General features: G+C 46.0%; 1 protein-coding gene across 2 annotated transcripts; it reads left to right on the top strand.

Moving 5' to 3' along the window:
- The first annotated feature begins 440 nt into the window (after positions 1 to 440).
- SLC10A1 (solute carrier family 10 member 1) lies at positions 441 to 20615 on the top strand. 2 transcript variants are annotated; one of them, XM_019451402.2, is made up of 5 exons: positions 441 to 978; positions 9701 to 9803; positions 15767 to 15945; positions 17764 to 17960; positions 19896 to 20615. In XM_019451402.2, the coding sequence occupies exons 1-5, from the start codon at positions 623 to 625 to the stop codon at positions 20000 to 20002; spliced, it is 942 nt and encodes a 313-aa protein (XP_019306947.1). In that variant the 5' UTR covers positions 441 to 622; the 3' UTR covers positions 20003 to 20615. The 2 variants fall into 2 exon arrangements, with proteins under 2 accessions (XP_019306947.1, XP_019306946.1); XM_019451401.2 differs by having other exon boundaries at positions 443 to 978; positions 9701 to 9911.
- Positions 20616 to 20895: the final 280 nt, after the last annotated feature.

Below are 20895 nucleotides of genomic sequence, written 5' to 3'. Positions count from 1 at the left end.
TGGAAGCCAGCAGCACACCTGCCCCTACCTTGTCCCACAGCGCCTTGAGATAGGCTACCTATGTCCGGGAAGGAAATGCAACACCCGACAGTTTCACTACATGGGTTTGGGGGCAGATGGAGGGGACCCGCTGGGCATGGGGAGGGCGTCTTCCCCGAATGAGGATCAAGGCATCAGAGACTGAACAGAGAACAAGAAGGGCCTGGCCTGGATCAGTGCTGGCCGTGGACGGGTCTCCAGAGACGGAATGCTTGTGGCACATGCTCGGTGGGCAGTGAAGGACAGAAATGGCCCTCTTGTCCCAGAGGCAGCCAAGTGTTAAAGGGGGGGGGGGGGGGGGTGAGTGACATCCAGGAAGGGTGCAGAGGTACAGAAGCTGGAAGAAGCAGGGAAGGCCAGGCAGATAAGGCTCTGGGTTCTCTCCCCTTTGGGGCCACAGCCAGAGGACAGAACAGCCAGTTGCATAATCCTTCTATTTGCCCAGAGCCACATTTTGTCCTGAAGCTTGCTGCCCTGGGAGGTGACGGAAGAAGGCACCCAGCAAAGACTGGGCAGGGAAGGGAGTCGGCAGCAAACGAGGGGTGTGCCGGGTGCCCCTGGCCTTCCGCCGCCACACAGGAGAATGGAGCCCCACAATGTGACTGCCACGCTCAACTTCACCCTCCCACCCAACTTCGGCAAGCGCCCCACCGACAAGGCATTGAGCGTCATCCTGGTGTTCCTGCTCCTTATCATCATGCTCTCGCTGGGCTGCACCATGGAGTTCAGCAAGATCAAGGCTCACTTCTGGAAGCCTAAGGGGCTGGCCATCGCCCTGATAGCACAGTACGGCATCATGCCCCTCACCGCCTTTGCACTGGGCAAGGTCTTCCAGCTCAACAACATTGAGGCGCTGGCCATCCTTGTCTGCGGCTGCTCACCCGGGGGGACCCTGTCCAACATCTTCAGTCTGGCCATGAAGGGGGACATGAACCTCAGGTAGGACTGGAGGTGAGGAGGGAGCAGGCTGGGCATGGGAGCTGCATTGGAGATGTCAGAGTGTAGGGGGAAAGCTGGGCTAAAGCCAGGATGAGGCGTGAGCGGGGACCAGGTGGATGCTAGGGCAGGGGGTGGTGGGCATTGTCGTCCAGAGTCTATGCAGGGCTGGAGGTAGGATCTGGGGTAGACCTTGGCTTAAACACCAAGTCAAAGGGGCCCACCTGGTCCAGGGGCCCCCTGAAGACTCCCTCACAGGTGGCCCACAAGGACTGTCTTGAAGGAGTAGTGATTTAAACCCGAGGGGCCTCTGGGAAACTCTGCCCACTTACCATGGTGGGCAAGTGGTCTGCTTTGAGACCAGAGGTCCAAAAGGGAGTGCAGATGGTCCAAGCCACCCTGGAACCACAGAGCACTTCCAATCCCTGCAGAATAGGCAAGACGTTCCAAAGATCCTTCCAACTATCCAGGCAGTGAGGGGTTCTTTTAACTTTCCCTGTGGGCCCATCTGGCACAGGAACGCATCTGTGCAAACACACAACCAGGCAGATCCTCGAGTTTCCCAACACTGGCACAGGCCATGCTGGGCCACACCTCAGCCCAACTGGGAGGGAAAACACCAGCAGTGTCCTCTCACCCAAAGCATCCGAGCAGAAGTTGGCAAAGGCTCATTTCCGCAGGGGCCAGCTGAACACCTGTCCTTCCAAACAGGTGGGACTCTGATCTAGAACACCTGCCAGAATGAGGCCATTTCAGTCCGGGGCTCCAGCCCCAGCAGCAGCCCACGCTGGCTGAGGGAAACTCATCAGCGAAAGCTCTTGCCTTTCTGTGAGGCTCAGTCCCCAGCCTGCCTCCTCTGACGTTCAGTCCTCAGTGGAGACCTTCTTCCATCCATGCCTGTGTTGGCCAGCACCCTACCAACTCCAGTAAGCAAACCAGACAACTAAGGAAACCCCGCCTGTGATGTAGAGCGAGACCACCGCTCTTTAAATGAAAAAAACAAGAGTGAGCTGGTCCTTCCTGGGACCCACCACCCGAGCTCTGGCCTCTCCACCCACGAGACTCAGCCCTCAGGGAGGTAGCTGATGGGAAGAGAGGCACAAAGAGGGGACTTGGCTCGTACGGTCTTCCCTGGGAACACGTTCAATGTTCAACTACCTGTGAGGAAATTCTTCCCTCCGTCTGATCCGAGTCCTTCCTGCTGCACAGCAAACCGTCAGTCTTCAGTCTGCCCTTTGGACGCGGCTCATTGCCCTCTGTGTCCTGAGAAATCCAGACTGTATCTTAATTCCGGTGCAGAAGGGGTGCAGGAAGTCGGGGGTCAGGGAAGGGGTATTCTCAGGGCTCTGTGAACCTGCAGAAACGGCAGAGCAAGGAAGGACCATGTAAAGAACAAGGAGACTTTTTTAAGTGTAAGTGACCAGATGTCCCAGCCTCATCAGCCAATGGGTGCCAGTGAGGTCTCTCCAGTTAGGCCTGCATTTCTGAGGTTCGAGACCCCCCCGGCCCAGCCTCAGTGACTCAGGAACGTGAGCCTTCATGCTCGCCTGCTCAGCCTCCCTGTCTGGGCCCGTGGGGACTCTCACTTCTACCAAGACTCCACAAAGACAATGTTGGGATGGCCACCTCCTGCCGTATCGTCCCTGCAAACAGACAAACCTCCCACGCACCTTAAACCATGCCTTAGAGCCCAGTGGTGCAATATGTATCTCATCATCTACCTTCACGGCTGCCAGACTTTAAATTACAATTGGAGTTCATCTGGGACAACATGTTACATGTATTAGACTGAAATGATACCGATAATAAAAAACAGCCAGGCACTGCTCCAAGCACTTTCCATGAAATCCTCATACAGCATCCCGTGAGGAGGTGCTGTAAATAGTCCCATTTTAAAGATGAGGAAATTGAGGGGCGCCTGCGTGGCTCAGTCAGTTGAGCATCTGACTTTGGCTCAGGTCGTGATCTCACGGTTCACGGGTTCAAGCCCCACGTCGGGCTCTGTGCTGAGAGCTCGGAGCCTGGAGCCTGCTTCGGATTCTGTGTCTCCCTCTCTTTCTGCCTCTCCCCTGCTCATGCTCTGTCTCTCTCTCTTTCTCAAAAATGAATAAACATTAAATAATAATAATAATAAATAAAGATGAGGAAACTGAGCCTAAGAAAGGTTAATACATTTGTCCAAGGTCTGGGAGAGTCCAGATCCTGCACTTTTACTCAAATACCTTCATGGGGCGCCTGGGTGGCTCAGCCGGTTGAGTGTCCAACTCTTGATTTCCACTCAGGTCATGATCAGGTGGTGGGATCGAGCCCTGTGTCGGAATCCGTGTTGAGCATGGAGCCTACTTGGGATTCTCTGTCTGTCTGTCTGTCTCTCTCTCATCTCTCTCCCTCTGCCCCTCCCCCTGCTCACTCTCTCTAAAATAAATTTTTTTTTATAAAAAAAGGATTTTTTAAAAATCCTTTCAGGGCCCGGCATGTGTATAGATGAGCCAAGTGGCTGATGGGCCCCCTAAGCAGGGCAGATGCCACACGTCTGCTGTGGGTGTTCTGTGGGAGCCACTGTGACCGATTCAAGAGAAGGCATTTTTAAGTGAATCTCCATTTTTAAGTGAAATCTCCAAATTTTTCAATATCGGCAACTCATTAAAAAATTTTAAAACACCGTGCAAGCCAAAAAAACGTGTGTTCAGGAGCCAGCTGTAGCTCAAAGGCTGCCAGTACGAGACCTCTCTTTAAGTACAAAACGATAATATTTGCCACTGAGAGTTGGGGTGGGGGCGGTTAAGACTCCCATGGCATTTTATAGACGAGGAGCCGAAGTCCAGAGACCTGCCAGAGGTTTCCCAGAATTGGGGGGGAAAGTGTACAGATGTCCAAAAGCAGGGCGTGCGCAGTGCTCTGAGAACTTAAGCAGGAAGGAGGAGTAAGGAACTCCACGTGCCCCTTTCCCTCTGGCCCTCCGTCCCCCGAGGGACAACCAGGTCCATGATGTGCCTACGGACCAGGCTCCAGTCTCCGAAATGGAGCCTGGTCAAGTCACCTCCCCTCCCTGTCTCTCAGGGTAAACTGAGGATCGCGACAGTCATAGACACCAGCAAGGTAGGAGGTGCACCCGGCACCTGCACAGCAGTCCCTTGGGGCCTGGTTTCCAAGGCACACCCCGAGGCACACCGCGTCCCAGAGCAAATTCCAGAACTCCTGACACACCAAGCCAAAGTAAGCATGACTCCTCTGCTCAAGGACATCAAAACAAGCACACTAGTTGTGCGTGGCTCTTCTCCTCAGAAGAGATCAATAGTAGCCCTGTAGCCCCTGTGCGCCCCTCCCCAATCTCGTGCCCCCTACCCACCCCGAGGGAGCACAGACCCTTTTATTCTATTGCTGCAGGCAGTACTTGTATATATCCATAGGCAAGATACATTGTTGTCCTTGTACGTTCTTAAAATTTGTATAAACAGTACCATACTGCCCTTATCATTTGCCAGCTTGCTTTTTTGAGATGTAGGCATATGAATAAAATAGCTACTTTGTGCCTCTGGACTGCAGTGTCCTTTGCTTGAATGTATCTGTTCTAGTGGCAGACGTTTCGGGGGATTTCTCGTTCTGCTGCTGTGAACAGTCTTGTACCCTATGCCCCTGCGCTGCCATGTGAGAGTGTATATAATAAAAACAGCACTTCTAGGTCGTAGGGTTCACACATCCACAAATGAGTCTCCAGAGTAGTCATTCCGGGTCACACTTTCCCGAGCAGTGTAGATAGATCCTTCTTCCTCCTTGTCTTCGCTGTACTCGGAGTTGTCAGACTCTGATAGTTTTCGCCACCTGGTAAGAGTGAAATGGGTCACAGCAGTGTTAAATGTGATCTCAAGAGAGGCTTAGCACATTGTCATAGGTTTATTGACCATTTGGCGGGAGACTGGTTCATCATTGGTCTTCCAGAAATAAGTCTTTGCCTATTTCTCTAATGAACTGTTGTGTTTTTCTCTTTGATTTGTAGTTATTTGTTGTTTTGACGCGTTGCAGTGGTCTACTCACAGTTTGGGGCTGGCCTTTATATTTTGATAATGATGTCTCATAACACAGAGTGCTTATTTTAATTTAGTTGAATTTACCAATATTTTTTCTTAGTTTGTGTTTGGTGGGGGGTCCTTTAGGAAATCATTTACTACACTCAAGGTCATGAAGATATTCCCCTACGTTTTCTTTGACAAGTTTCAAAGTTATGCTTTTCACATGGAGATTTGCAATCAACCTAGTGCTTATTTTTACGTATGGTGTCATCTAGTTTTATCTTTTCCATATGAATAGAGAAAATTCCCAGTACCACTGAGTGAATTTTTCTCCAGTAAGTTGTACTGCCATCTCTCACATAGATAACATTCACAAATGTGCATGGGTTTGTGTCTGGGATGTCTCCTCTATTGGTCTATGTGGCTCTTTGCACGGGCACCAAATTTTCTTAATTACAATGACTTTATAAGTCTCACCATTTGAAAGGCAAATCCCCACACCATGTTCTTCCTGAAAATTATGTTAGCTATTGTTGGCCCTTAACTCTTCACTTGAATTTGGGGATTAGTTCTCGAGTCTACAAAAATATTTCTGGACTGTTGATTAAATTCATAGATAAATTTAGAGGCCATCTTTATAATATTGGGTCTTCCCATCCATGAAAATGATAGAGCTTTTCTTTTTATTTGGACTTTATTTTATACCTTTCTATGGAGTTTTATAATTTCTTCTATAAAGATCTTGCATATCTCTTTTAGATTTATTTCTAAACATTTTATATTTGTTTTTTTTTTTTTCTTAATTTTATTTATTTATTTTGAGAAAGAGACAGAGAATGAGCAGGGGACGGGCAGAGAAAGAGAGAGAGAGAATCCTAAGCAGCCTCTGCAGATCCCGACGTGGGGCTTGAACTCACCAACAGTGAGATCATGACTGAGCTGAAGCCCAAGAGTCGGATGCTTAACTGACTGAGCCACCCAGGCGCCTCCTTCATATTGTTAATGTTTTTTAGAAACTCATGGATTCTCTTCCTTACTAGTTATGAATTCACTTGGATTTCCTCTGTTGACAGTCCAATCATTGGCATGTAATGAAAGTCTGGTTACAGTTTCTATTTCTTGTTTTGCTGTGCTAGCAAAGACATATATAGGATGAGTTACAATAACTGTGATGGTAATAGATATCATTTGCTTTATCTTTCTTCTTAGAGGAAACTTTTTTTTTTTAATGTTTAGTTTTGAGAGACCAAGAGAGTGTGAGCAGGGCAAGTGCAGCAAGGAGAAGGGGACAGAGAATCCCAGGTTGGTTCCACCCTGACAGCAAAGAGCCCTATGTGGGGCTGGAACCCATGAATCAGGAGACCATGACTTGAGCCAAGGTCAGATGCTTAACCAATCGAGTCACCCAGGCGCGCCCTAAGAGGAAACTTTCTAATTTTTCACCATGAAGTTTACTGTTTGCTGTACTTTTTGATAGACACCCTTTTCAGGTTAAGGAATTCTATTCTGTTGCTAGTGTGCTAATTTTTGTAATGCATGAGCATTGACTTTTGTTGAATGACAATTTTCTGTATCTATCAAATGATACCATTTTTACTTTAATGTGATAATACAGTGATATAGGTCAGTGGATTTAGTCTAATGTTAACCCACTCTTACATTGCTGGGACAAACCCATCTTATTTTTTGTATTATTTTATAAAAGCATTGCTAATCTGCTAATAATGTATTTATGACTTTTCCTTCTTTGTTCACGAGAACGGCCCCTAACTTTCCTTCTTCATGATATCCTTTTGCAGCTTTGGTTCTAAAATTACACTATTCATATACAATAAATTGGGGCATACAATTTACAATACAAAAGGTTTCCCCCTTTTGTATTGTCTGTATAATAGTGAGACCATCTGTACTTTGAACATCTGGCCGAGCTCTGCTATAAAATCATATACATCATGTGGGGTTTGGAGGGTAGGTTTTCACTTCCTTCATATCCTTCAGCAATACTAAGGTTTCAGCTTCATTTTGAATTCGTTTTTGTAGTTTATATTTCCCAGGAAATTGTCCATTCAATCTAAACTGAAAAATGAAAGTACAAAACTGGCCTCAGTTTCTTCTAGAACTCTCTAAAATCTTTAATGTGTCTGCAGTTATGTTCCCTTTTTCATTCCTAATACAATCAATGGTGCCTTCTCCCTTTTTCCTGGGTTGGCATGCCAGAGGAGTCTTTTCTTGGACTTGGCAGAGAAACTACTCTTGGTTTAATTGATCCTCTCATTGTATGTAATTTTTGTACATCATTTCTTTCCTCTATTTTCATGAGTTTCCTTTGTTTTTCTCTAAGTTTCTGGGTAAGATACTTAGCTCGTTTTTACTCTTCTGCTTTCCCTATATAAACATTTAAGGCTCTAAACATCTTCCTCTAAGAATTATTTTAGCTGCTCCCCAGATTTAATTATTTTTTATTGAGCTATAATTCATATACTGCGAAGTTCACTCTCTTAGGGCGTATCATCCAATAGTTTTCCGTGTGCTCGCAAGGCTGTACAACTGTCACCACTATCTACTTCCAGAACATTTAAACATCCCCAAAAGAAACCAGTTAGCAGTCACTACACATTCCTCTCTCACCTGAGCCCCTGGCAACCACTAACCTATTTCATGTCTATCAATTTTATATAAGTGGAATCACACACTATGCGGTCTTTTATGTTTCTCCTTCCTCCACGTAGCACACTGTTGTCAAGGTTCACCCATGTGGTAACACGTAGCAGTACTTAACACATTGCTTTTTGTGGCTGAACAATATTCAGTTGTATGGATACACCGTATTTTGCTTATCCGTTCTTCAGTTGACATTTTTACTGTTTTCCACTTCTTGGCTGTTATGAATAATGCTTCTATGAACATTAGTATACAAGTCTTTGTGTCAACATACGTAACAACGTATGTTTTGATTCTCTTGAGTATGTATCTAGTAGAATTGCTGGGTCGTTCTGTAACTGTCCCATCAACAACACAGGAAGATTCCTGCTTCTTCACATCCTCACCAAACTTATTATCCATCATTTTTATTGTAGCCATACTATTGGGTGTGGTGATCTCCTCATGATTTTGATTTATATTTCTCTAATGACTAATGATGTGGAGCATCTTTTCATGTGCTTATTTGCTTATTTGCCATTGGTATATCTTCCTGGATAGTGTCCTTTGAAACACAAACATTTTTAATTCTGAAGAAGTTAAATATATCTATTTTTTTCTTTGGTTGTTTGTGCTTTAGGTGTCATTTAAAAAAAATTTTTTTTTAAGTTTATAGAAAGGGACAGGGATAGCGTGAGTGTGGTAGGGGCAGAGAGAGAGGGAGACCGGGAATCCCAAGCAGGCTCCGCACTGTCAGCACAGAGTCTGACGTGATGTTCGAATTCATGAAACCGTGAGATCGTGACCCGAGCCAAAATCAAGAGTCGGACACTTACGACTGAGCCAGCCATGTGCCCCTCATTTCTACGAATTATTGTGTAATCCAAGGTCAGCTCCCATGTGTTTTAAAACATGTGTGGCATCATTATGCTTTTCCAAATATTTTTTCCATTATGATTTTATATTTGACATGTGAGATAATTAGATCTTTTCTTTTCCAACAGTTCTTTTATTATGGATATCTCGGTTTCAACTCTCCTTTATAAGCATAAGACCTCAGTTCTGGTCCCTCCCTTGGGCAATAAAACCTAAGCCTCCAGATTCCCAAACACCCCCCTCCCTCCCCACTCCATGCGGTGCAGCTCCAGCCTGACTTCACCCACCAACTCCTTTGCATTCTGTCTCTGGTACCTGGAAACTTCCCTAATTTTCCTACAAGCTCAAATATGTGTTCATAGGTGTTTTAGATGTTCACTCCCATTATTAAGTTCTCAGCATTTTTTCAGGGTCTCTCCTCACCTCTGATGTCTTTTTTTTAAAAAGTCTTATTTAAGTAATCTCTACACCCCACATGGGGCTCCAATTCATGACCCCAAGATCTAGAGTCATATGCTTTTCTGACCGAGCCAGCCACGTGCCTTGCTCTGACATCTTATTCCTAATGATGATACCTCTACCTGTTGCTGTTCTTGATGGCTACATTCTGGCCCCGTTGACCTAGGCCATGCTTGATGTTCAGTTAAGCTATAGTTCACCTCTGTGGAAACAACAAATTAGTGCAGATAGTTAGGGCTGTGGGAGGGGAAACACACACTTAGTGGGGATTTCCTGGGCTCTTGCCAAGCCCTCATGACTAACATGCCCGCAAGAATGGAAACCAGAGCCGTATATTGTCACACGAATATCTGCAAATCCAACAATGTTCCCTAGCAGCTTCATTCTTTCAGGTGGCCTTTCCGGAAGGCCTCTCCCTGTACAGGGTCCTGTGACCAACATGTACTGGATTCCAAATAGAAATGGTAATAGTACAATTAGGATACAAATTAGAGCTGAGAAGATATATTATGACTCCGGCTTTGGAACTCACACTCTGTCGTAAATAAAGATAAAGCAGAAAGTAACAAACATGAGACTATCAACCTGTAGCCTGTATCTCTTAAGCCTACTGGGAAAAAGAAAGGAATTAGTGTATGTAAAGTGCTTAGCACGGTGCCTGGCACGTAGCAGGCACTCAACAAATAGTCTATATTAACGGGCGCTGTCTCTTTCTACTCTCCCCTGCTTCTCCCACCCAGTATCGTGATGACCACCTGCTCCACCTTCTGTGCCCTGGGCATGATGCCCCTCCTCCTGTATGTCTACTCCAGGGGGATCTATGCCGGGGATCTGAAGGACAAGGTACCTTATGGAGGCATTGTGATATCACTAATCCTGGTTCTCATTCCCTGTGCCACTGGGATCTTCCTCAATGCCAAACGGCCACAATATGTACCCTATGTCAAGAAGGTAAGAACCTGGGGCCCCGTGCAGGGAACAAGAGCACCACCATCATCTCAATGTGTGGCTTGAACAGAGTCATTTGGGCTTTTTCTGTGTCCGTTTCCTTCCTCGTTGGAGAATGCAAAGGGTCTAGTACTGGTACACTTACCTCGTGGGCTGGTAATGTACATGAGAATCCTTTGGAAAAGTTAGGAGGAAAATTGTCTTTGTAACACATTTCATAACACGATTATCAGACATCATTATTTTAATAACCAAAAGGCTTGTATGATGCACCGCCCAGATGCTAAGTTTTATGCTACACACTCTGAGGCTTGATTGCCATCAAGGAGTCGGGTACTAGCAGAAAGTGGAGGAACACTCCACAGCACATGGGCAGGTGGGTGTGGTTGGATGTAAGAAGGTGGGGTTAGTGAGGAGCAGGGAGTCTAGAAAGGCTTCCTGGAGGGGACAGGCTTGGAAAGGGTAGGATGTGGGTCAGCCTGGGGAGAAGCCTGGATAGAGGACACTCGGGGGGAACGAGGGCAAACTTGGCTGACTTTATGAGAAGCCACAGAAGAGCCCAGGGCAACAGGTGGCGTACGTGCTCGTAGCATTTCAGGTGTGGGGTGGGAGGGAGAGGGGTAGGGCCCCAGAGGGCTGGGGGTGGAGGGGCACTGTGGTCACACTCAGGACATCATGCCACTGCCTTGCCCTCGGAAGAATTACAGACTCTTGGAGCGTCGCCTTGGTCCCTCTACCAACTTTGTGACCCTGGAGCTCAGTCCCAGTCAGTCTCCCCTCCAGCTCACTGCTCACCCCCCAGAGCCCCAGCTCATCCTGGTACTCCTGACACTCCGAGAGCCTGCTTTTGTCTCTGCCCTGGGTCCGATGCCTTGGGCCAACCTACAGGGCATGCTGCCTGGAAGCCCAAGGCTTGGCGGCAGTTTGGGGCTTGGAACAAAGAAGCTGCAAGTCAGGTTCTCAGGACTTTTCAGTTTTCACACTATCACCATCCAGGGTAGTTCTGCCCTTGTCCTGGCACAGTCCCCATACAGTGGCCACAGTGCCCCTTCCCACCCCGTTGGAAGACCCGGAAAGGTCATTCCTCCTCCTTTCCGAGTTCGAACACCTCACCTCAGCTCTGGATGGCATCATCCACCGCCCCTACTCTCGCTTCTCAGAGATGTCCTTTCATCGATTATGGCCCCCAACCTCCAAAGCCTCCCCCAACTTCACTCTCATTTCTTAAGTCTCTGCATGTTTTTTCACAATTGGTGTTGACACAGGTTCACTGCTCTCCAATCTTAAAGAAACAAAGCAATCCCTACAGGGCTCCAACACTTCCCTTTCCTCCCCTACCTACACTTCAGGAAACATCCCTCCAGCACACCTTCCCCCCCACCACTCCCGCCAGGGCTGCTCTCACAGGTAACAGGCTCTCAAGTTAGTCTCAGCTACTTGAATCCCTCTTCTCTCCTCCTTGGTCTCCCATCCATTCAGCGTCTCGATGACCACCTGTTCTTTCTTCACCAAATCCAACAGACATTTCTCATCCATCCTTAACGTTTTAGCAACTTTTGGCATGGTTGACCACCGCTTCCCTCTCAGAAGCCTCCTCCCTCAGCTGGGCGCTCCTGCTTTCCTCTCATCTTTCTGGCACGTCTCTTTGTACTCCCTGATGAGTTCCTCTGGTAAAAGTTACTTCTCTGCCTTCACCCAAGCTTTCTTTTCTTGCCAAATTTCCCAAAGCCCAGGGTCTCTCCACCATAGATCTGGTCCTTCTCAATGACCATCTACAAGCTGATGACTTCCAGAATATCATCTTCAGCCCTCAACCTTTTCCAACTGCAGGATCTACCCACCCATCCATCCATCCATCCATCCATCCATCATTTAAGCAGGCTTCACACCTAGCAGAGTGCAACATGGGGCTTGAAATCACAACACCGAGTTGGAGACCTGAGCTGAGATCAAGAGTTGCATGCTTAACCAACTGAGCCACCTACCCACGTGCCCCCCAGGATCCATTTAACTGTCAAATCTTTCTACCTGAATGTCTCATGCATTTAAAACTCAGTATGTCTTTTTTGTTTCAAGTTACTTAAATTCCACTTAGTTAACATATAGTGTGATACTAGCTTCAGGAGTAGAATTTAGTGATCCATCAGTTCCATATAATACCTGGTGCTCATCACAAGTGCCCTCCCTAATACGCATCACCTACTTAGCCCATACCCTGCCCACCTCCCCTCCAGCAACCCTCATCTTGTTCTCTATAGTTATGGTTTGCCTCTCTCTTTTCCCCTTATGTTCATCTGTTTTGTTTCTTAAATTCCACGAGTGGAATCATGTCTTTTTTTTTTCTTATTTTTTAATCACATTACACTGTAGTTCCATCCACACCATTGTAAATGGCAAGATTTCATTCTTTTTTATGGCTGAGTAGTATTCCGTGTGTGTGTGTGTGTGTGTGTGTGTGTGTGTATCACAATTTCTTTACCCATTCATCAGTTGATGGACATTTGAGCTCTTCCCATAATTTGGCTATTATTTATTTTTATTTTTAAAAATTTGTAATTTATAATCTGGCTATTGTTGATAGTGCTGCTATAAACATCAGGTGCATGTGCCCCTTCAAATCAGTTTTGTATCCTTTGGGTAAATACCTAGTAGTGCAATTGGTGGGTCCTAGGGTAGCTCTATTTTGAGCTTTTTGAGGAACCTCTGTACTGTTCTCCAGAGTGGCTGCACCAGTTTGCATTCCTGCCAACAGTGTAAGAGGGTTCCCTTTCTCCACATCTTTGCCAACATCCGTTGTTTCCTGAGTTAATTTTAGCCATTCTGACAGGTGTAAGGTGGTATCTTATTGTAGTTTTGATTTGTATTTCCCTGATGAGTGATGAACATCTTTTCATGTGTCTGTTGGCCATCTGTATCTCTTCTTAGGAAAAATGTCTATGTGTCTTCTGCCCATTTCTTCACTGGATTATTTGGTTTTTGGGTGTGGAGTTTGAGAAGTTCTTTATAGATTTTGGATACTAATCCTTTATCAGTTATGTCATTTTGCAAATCTCTTCTTTTAGTTTTGTTGTTTCCTTCACTGTGCAAAAGGTTTTTAGCTTGTAGAAGTCATAACAAATGAAAGGTGGTTCAAGATGGTGGCACAGAAAATTCTTGCAGTCACTTCCCACAGACACACCAAACAGACACTTATATATGGTCAGTATGTCTTAAATTAAAGCCATCTCCTCCCCGTTATTATCTCAAAGAATGGCATTCCATGTGCCCAGCTGCCTAAGCCACAAAACCATTTGGTCTTTTTCAATGTCCTCTCCATTCCGTCACATTCACCTGAAGAGGTGATTGGCTTTTCTGCTTTCTGTCGCTCACTTGGATCCATCTATTCCTCTCCACCTGTGACAACACTACCATCACTTGGGCCACTATCCTCTCTCACAACTGAAACGGCCTTCGAACCTGGCTCCTCGATCAGGTTCAACCTGAGGATGGGGACGGAAAGAACAAACTCCGTCACGTCTCTCCACTGCTTCAAACACCTCTCTGGTTCCATACTCTCTGCAGGATAAACTTTCAATCCCCTTATGTAGCCTCCCGGCTCTTCTTGATTTGCTAAAGCCAACCACCCACCCCACCCCCCCTCAAGTGTTAGCTCTTTTCTCTTTGCACATGTCCTTCCCTCTGCCTGGACCACTCCCCACATTAGCAGGGGAAGAAAAACCCAGAAATATTTGTGTCTATCACTTAATTTTATTCAAGATAGTTTGTGGAGGTACAGGAATACTAAAAAGAAAAAAAATGTGAAGTGACCTCTGATAATCATTTAATCCAACTCTGTTCTTCCTCATCTTAAAGGTGAAGAAGCCAAGGACCATAGTTAGTCACAACTAATATAAGAATATATCTCCTTCTTAACTCAGAATAATTTAAAATATTTTTAATATTTATTTTTGAGAGAGGGAGATGGACAGAGAAACAGAGCATGAGCGGGGAGGGGCAGAGAGGGAGACACAGAATCCGGAGTAGGCTCCAGGCTCCAAGCTGTCAGTACAGAGCCTGATGCGGGGCTCAAACCACAAACTGCGAGATCCATGATCTGAGCCAAGTCAGACCGTTAGCCAACTGAGCCACCCAGGCGCCCCCTAGAGACTTTCAAATCAAAATCACCCAATTTCTAACTGGCTCTGGCAAAAGGTATCTGCTTGTAAACACATTACCCAGTGGGAGGTCACATGTAGATAATGCCAAGATACAATTTCTTGGATGCTCTATTTGGAACGGCAATTCAAGTAATACTTTAACTCACCTAGGCAAGGGCTTATTCGAGTCCATGTGGTTAGGTCGATGAACCTCAGCATGACCTGGTCGACAAGCCACTTTTACAAGCCATCCACCTCCCTTAAATAAGGGAGTTACTCGCTGTTTGAGTGACTCAGCCAGTCCACCTATGCTTTTCCCGTAGCTGCTGCTACTGGTGAACTGCCTCACGGCGTCTGCCAACCTGTGGCTTACACTGCTGCCAGGGTGCTGTGTCTTTTAACACTTGCCTCTGCTCCTGCTTCCCTCGCTGTAGTTCCACAAACTCCCTCAACGAGAGGATCTGATTTGTTCGGTCATTCAGCAAGCTGTGGAGGCCACCTTTGTGGGAAGCGCAAGCCAGGTCATCTCCTGGGTCACCGGCAAGCTGATTTGATTGGCTGCCCACGAAATGGACATTCAGCACATGGCTTCAGTTAAGTCAGGTGGTACAAAAAAACGCAGTGACCTATGAAGAAGCAACTACCTATGGCCTCCGGTCTCACCGGCAGGTTGTGGACAAACGGCAAGACTGAAGTTTTTCAACTCTGTACCTCTCTCTACAGAAGGGGCACACCAATAGGGAGATATTAGCTCAGACAAGATGCTCTCCAAAGCCTTCGATCTTGACAATATATAGACCTCAGAAGGGAAATGCCTCAGAGTTCTCCCTCACACCCTTCCTTGGTACTCATGTGGCCTCAACAGTTCCCAATCTAAGCACTTTCCAACGTGGGACAGGACAACCAGGAAAAACCCTTCCTGGCAGCGAGGGACAAAGCCACTTTAGTGGATAAACGGACTCTTGATCAGCGATGTTTCTGAAGAAAGATCTTGATCGAAAGGGAGCAATGTGGGGTGTCTGGGTGGCTCAGTCGGTTAAGCCTCGGACTCTGACAGGTTATGATCTCACAGTTCGGGAGTTTGAGCCCCCCATCATTGTCAGCAAGGAGCCTGCTTTGGATTCTCTCCCCCCCCCCCTTGCTCTGTGCCTTCCCCATGCACATGCTCACTCAAAATAAACTTAAAAAGGGGGGAACAAACGTGCAAAGAAAATCTCATATGAAATGGAGCCTGGAAGTCTTGAAGGGAAAGCTCTCATACACTACCACTGGCCTAATGGAAAGCTTACTTTACATTCCCCAGCACGAGGAAGTATTTCTCCTTCCCAGCAATAGCCCAGCCAAGGAGAACTGCATGAAACAGACCCTCTCGGCTTCTTTTCCTCTCTAAAAGCAAGTCCCTGTCCCGTGTACTCAGGACTTGCCTATGGTTCGCCTTGGCTTACTTGTCCCAAACTGAACTTCCTCTATTTCCAAATAAACTCATTTTGCTGGTAAACATCTGGCTTTAAGTCAACAGTAACAAGAATGTTAATTATTAGGTCTCTGTCCTCCAAGAAGCTTCCTAGCTACTGATTAGGAATTCCAAATAGATGGGAGATAAAAGGTTTTTTTGCACTCCCTTGGTTTCCACCTCTGATACCCACCACCCATGCTCCGTCACTCTGCTCCTCCCCATCCCCCACCACCCTAATTGCCTTTTCTTCCTGTCTTCATTTACAGGGAGGGACCATCACCATGCTTTTGTTAAGTGTGGCCATCATAGCGCTCTCGGTCATCAATGTGGGCAAGAGTATCATGTTTGTCATGACACCACACTTGCTGGCCACCTCCTCCCTGATGCCTTTCATCGGCTTCCTGTTGGGCTACATCCTCTCTGCTCTCTTCCGCCTCAATGGACGGTAAGTATTGTTTTAGACCTCTGTGTTCCATCGGCCTCATTCTTGTCCTGGTCTCCCAGGAAAAGGAGACCCAAAACCTAGGAGGCATTTTCCTGGCAGTATGTGCAAATGCACCCACTGAACCAGGAACCCTGGACTCGGGAGACATATTGGAGAGAAGGTATCGAATGGCTTAGGAACAAGAGCATCTAATACCCCAAAGAGCTCATGACAAAGTGCTCCCTCCAGAGCCTAGGCTCCACCTCCTGCTGAAATCTGGTAGGTAACAACACTGGAGCAGTTCCATGCCATCGTGGTAAGTGTTAATATTCCTCCTTCCCCACTCTTCCGCCCTTTCTGCCTAGGCTTCAGTCTTGACAAGGACACCACTGGGTGACAGCTCTGCTAAGTGACCCTAAGAGTTTTAGTGGTTGTGGACCTCTGCTGAGTCTAATCCAATTTCACAAACTCAGGGGCTACTTGCAGGGACAGTCGGCCTGACAATCTGGTGTGGGATAAAGAAACCCTGTCTAGAGTAGCACATTTCAGGAACTTTGCCTCTTGTCAGCCCTAGACAAATGCTGCTGGAGTCTGAACATTAGTAGCACTCTAGTACACCACCCCCCCCCCCAAAAAAAAACCACTGCCTTAAAAATACAACTTATAAAGTTACCCATTTTAAAAAACATACTAATAAAAAAATTACTACAGAACAGGGGCGCCTGGGTGGCGCAGTCGGTTAAGCGTCCGACTTCAGCCAGGTCACGATCTCGCGGTCCGTGAGTTCGAGCCCCGCGTCAGGCTCTGGGCTGATGGCTCGGAGCCTGGAGCCTGTTTCCGATTCTGCGTCTCCCTCTCTCTCTGCCCCGCCCCCGTTCATGCTCTGTCTCTCTCTGTCCCAAAAATAAATAAAAAAAAACGTTGGAAAAAAAAAATTAAAAAAAAAAAAATTACTATAGAACATACGTAGCATGTGGTTATACAGTTGAGTCAAAAGGCTGTCAATGACTTACTGTACATTAAGAGTGACAGGTAATAAATGGCCACACAATCAAGGACCATCACAGTAGTCTCCCCCTAATAAACGTGTTTTCAGAATTTCTGGTAAGACACTGTCCACAACTCCATGAATTCAGTATGTATTCATTAGATGTAAACATCCCATCCCGCCTCCCCTTTTTAATGTTTGTTTTAAGAGAGCAAGAGGGACAGGAGGGGCAGGAGAGAGAATCCCAAGCAGGCTCCTCGCTGTGAGCACAGACCCCATGCAGGGCTTGATCCCGCGAACCGAGAGTTCATGACGTGAGCCAAAATCAAGAGTCAGATGCTTAACAGACTGAGCCACCCAGGTGCCCGTTCTTTAGTCCATAAAACGAAAGCAAAACCATGAATATGTTCCAAAGATATTGGGGCTGAACCAAGTTTGGTTTTTAATCATTAAGTGTTTTGGACTCAAAGATACCCAAACCAGAAACTAGGGAACTGGACAAGGGGCCCAAGCATTTCAGATCATCTTCTGTATGTTCACACTGCAACTGCCCTGTGTGTAAACCCAACATACAAGCCAATGAATGATAGTGGCTCACATCTTCCCTTCATCCCTCATCATCCAGCCATTCTCCAAATTTTAATCTGGTAGGCCTGCAGAAGCAAGTGGTGAAACCCCCAAGCTGCTCAAAAATTCTCACGAAAACTCCCGGCCACAAAACTACTAGTCACCACTGACTTCCATATTCATTCAATGGGTCTTGGGTGATTTGGGAGGGAGAAGGGCCAGTGTCGCACCCTCCTGTCCCTTCTGAGGGCATATAAGGTTGCTTTGTTTTGAACCTAACACAGGTGCAGGCGCACTGTCAGCATGGAAACTGGATGCCAAAACGTTCAACTTTGTTCTACCATTCTCAATGTGACGTTCCCCCCTCAAGTCATTGGGCCACTTTTCTTCTTCCCTCTCCTCTACATGATTTTCCAGCTTGGAGAAGGGGTTCTTCTCATCTCCATCTTTCGTTGCTATGAGAAAATCAAGCCTTCCAAAGGTGAGTACTGAATCCTTCTCCTTTGAGTTCTCCCATATCCGACCTGATCCTTTCCAGCAAGTGAGTCTCTGGCAGGGACCTTTGCAAGGGGCTTCAACTCCTATCAAGTCACTAGGAACCAGGTAGCACCAAGAAGTACAAAGGGACTTCAAAGAGCCAAGGCTCTTATAACTCCACTCCATCTCTGCCTTCTAGCTAGGAGAATCAACTGTGGACAGACTTTGCACTTCTGGGAGTAAGGCAAAGGGGAGGCCATGGAAGACTCAGGATGAAGAAATGGTCTTGGATATTAAATAGCTATGAGGTGTTAGTTGTGTGAAATGCCCCTATTCACAATCTGGAAAATGCAGTGTTTCCTAGGACTAGGTTCTCCGGTCCTAGAACCAGGTCAGACCACAGTACCACTGGTACTCCTTTAAGAAGAAAAACATATTGAAGCAATGCAATCGAATTAGCCAAAATCAAAAAAAAGACTCCCAACTCTGGTTACACAGTAAATAAAACTTAAATATAAGCTTATTAAATAGCTATCACAATAGTTTAATTGATACTTTAAAACCTGATCACTATTGAATTACTTTCTAAACAGCACCTCCTCTAAGATGCTCAGAGCATTTTGCATTCTCTTTAAACTATCATAAACCTCCAGGAAACCCACTAAGTCCCTTCCTTTAAGTGGATCGTTAATGTCTTTTTTTTTTTTTCAAGTCAGGAAACTTTATTTGGAATGACATTTTCAGTATTTTATAATTCTAAACGTATTATATTCATATTATAAAGTATATTCTTAACCACTCAAATCCTTCATTTCCCATGAACTTGAGGGCTCCTTCAAGATGTTTTCTACACCCTGGGGATAGACTTAGACCATAGGAGACAATTTCCCCTGGTGATTATCTTCTGGTAGTAAAAGCAAACAAACAATTAGCATATAACCATATCAAGCAGCCAAAAAGAAACCAGTAAGTAGCTGAGCATACTTCAGAACTTTGTTCAAAACTACAGTGTTGTGGAAAAGAATCCCCTCTAATGCTCACCTGAAAGTGACTCAAATCTGTTGCCCCTGAAGTCTGAAATCTCCACCCTCTTGCAAAAGCAGTGAGAAGTGGAATTTTCTAAACTAACCAACCATGTTCCCAAGTTTGCAGGGCTACAACACACTTAAGACCCTCTTCAGAGCCAGTGCACTGTAAGGGTTGATGCGGCTGTGCTGAGGGGGGAGATGCACAACTTTTCATGCTTCTGAGCCCTGTATCTACTACAAAAACGGGGACAAGATAGGTGAATCCCGACTCCTATGACCACGACTCCTCACCACCTCCATACAGGCAGAAAGAGGGCTAGGCCAAATACAATGAGGGGGCCATGGAAACTCCACACTTAGAAGACCTCTTAAAGCTATCTCCTCCCTGCGCTTCCTTGCAGAACGCAAGTCCGTTCTGCTGAACGTAAACTCTCCCACTGCACTGTCTGTACCAAGAAGTTGGAGAGGAAGTGATTTAAGAGTCAATAATTTATTAGATTGATAGGTAGTATTACCATTAGGAACGTTCAAGGGAAAGCAAAATTAAGTCATGGGAGGGAGCACCTGGGTGGCTCAGTCAGTTAAGTGTCCGATTCTTGATTTTGGCTCAGGTCATGATCTCTAGATTTTTGAGTTTGAGGCCCCCATCAGGCTGTGTGTGGATAGTGCAGAGCCTGCTTGGAATCCTCTCTCCGCCCTTCCCCTGCTCATGCTCTCAAAATAAACAAAACTTAAAAAAAAAAATTAAAGTAATGGAAGGATGCATGGTAAAAGAGATGGGGGTGGGGGGGAACCACACAAAAACATATAGAATACAACTTAACCCCTAGGATGTGCTGTCTTCCACTGAATAAGCTTTTTTATTAACAGTTACTCTCCTTCCCCACCCTTGACCCTCTTCAACTTTCCAGATAAAACAAAAATGACCTACACAGCTGCTCCAACTGAAGACACGATTCCAGGAGCTCTAGGAAATGGCACCCACAAAGGGGAGGAATGCTCCCCTTGCACAGCCTAGCTCCCCCAGGGGACTGGATTCTGGTCAGAGGATATTTCAGAAAGCCAGTGTGATAGAGTAAAAAGATGAAAGGAACACCAGAAATGAGAGTCTTTCTCCAGCACTGCCAGCAGAAACTATCAGAACTGACAAACCTCGCCTGGTGGGAGGACACAGAGGGAGTCTACCTGAAGAGCCTCGCCTAGCCCCAGCTTAAAAGTTGATACCTATTTAAAAAATAAAGACTTGTGCGGTGCCTGGGTGGCTCAGTCAGTGAAGTATCCAACTCTTAATGCTAGCTCAGGTCATGATCTCATGGTTTGGGAGTTCAAGTCTGGCATTAGGCGCCATGCTGTCAGTACAGAGCCCGCGTGGGATTCTCTCTGTGGCACCCCCTCTCAAAAAAATTAAAAAACTAAAAAATAAATAAAAGAATTCTTCAATGACAGTCCTATGAAGGCAAAAACCAAAACTGCCTTTTGCCCCTGCATCTCCAAAGTGTTCCATAGGCATACGAAAGGCACTCAATTTCTCAACTAGGCAACAAATAGGAACTTTTACCTAAAATCAAATATCCAAATCCTGTTCCAACTTTTGTGACAGAAGAGGGAAATAAATGCTCAGTGCTCCCAGATTTAAACTTCAGAAGTCCTTTCTAACCTTAAAATTTCTCATTCCTTCCCTTTTGAAACCCTATTTGGGGATGGGTTAAAGCTCCTAAAAACACCAACGTGATACTACATGTACAAAAAACAGACACAGAATGCAAATGCAATTAAACAAGACTGGCTCAAAATCTCACTCGTAATGAAATGAACAGACATTTCTGGAGAATACCATCGTAAGTAGAGGGGGAAAGCCAGGAAACAAGAAAACACAACCAACAGAAATGTCCACTAATCTAAAAGTCTAGC

This window comes from Panthera pardus, unplaced genomic scaffold (genome assembly GCF_024362965.1).
Source record: "Panthera pardus isolate Hobbes unplaced genomic scaffold, ASM2436296v1 HiC_scaffold_24, whole genome shotgun sequence".
Classification (NCBI taxonomy): Eukaryota; Metazoa; Chordata; class Mammalia; order Carnivora; family Felidae; genus Panthera; species Panthera pardus.
Note: the sequence above shows the minus strand (reverse complement) of the source record. Positions and strands in the feature narration are given on the sequence as shown.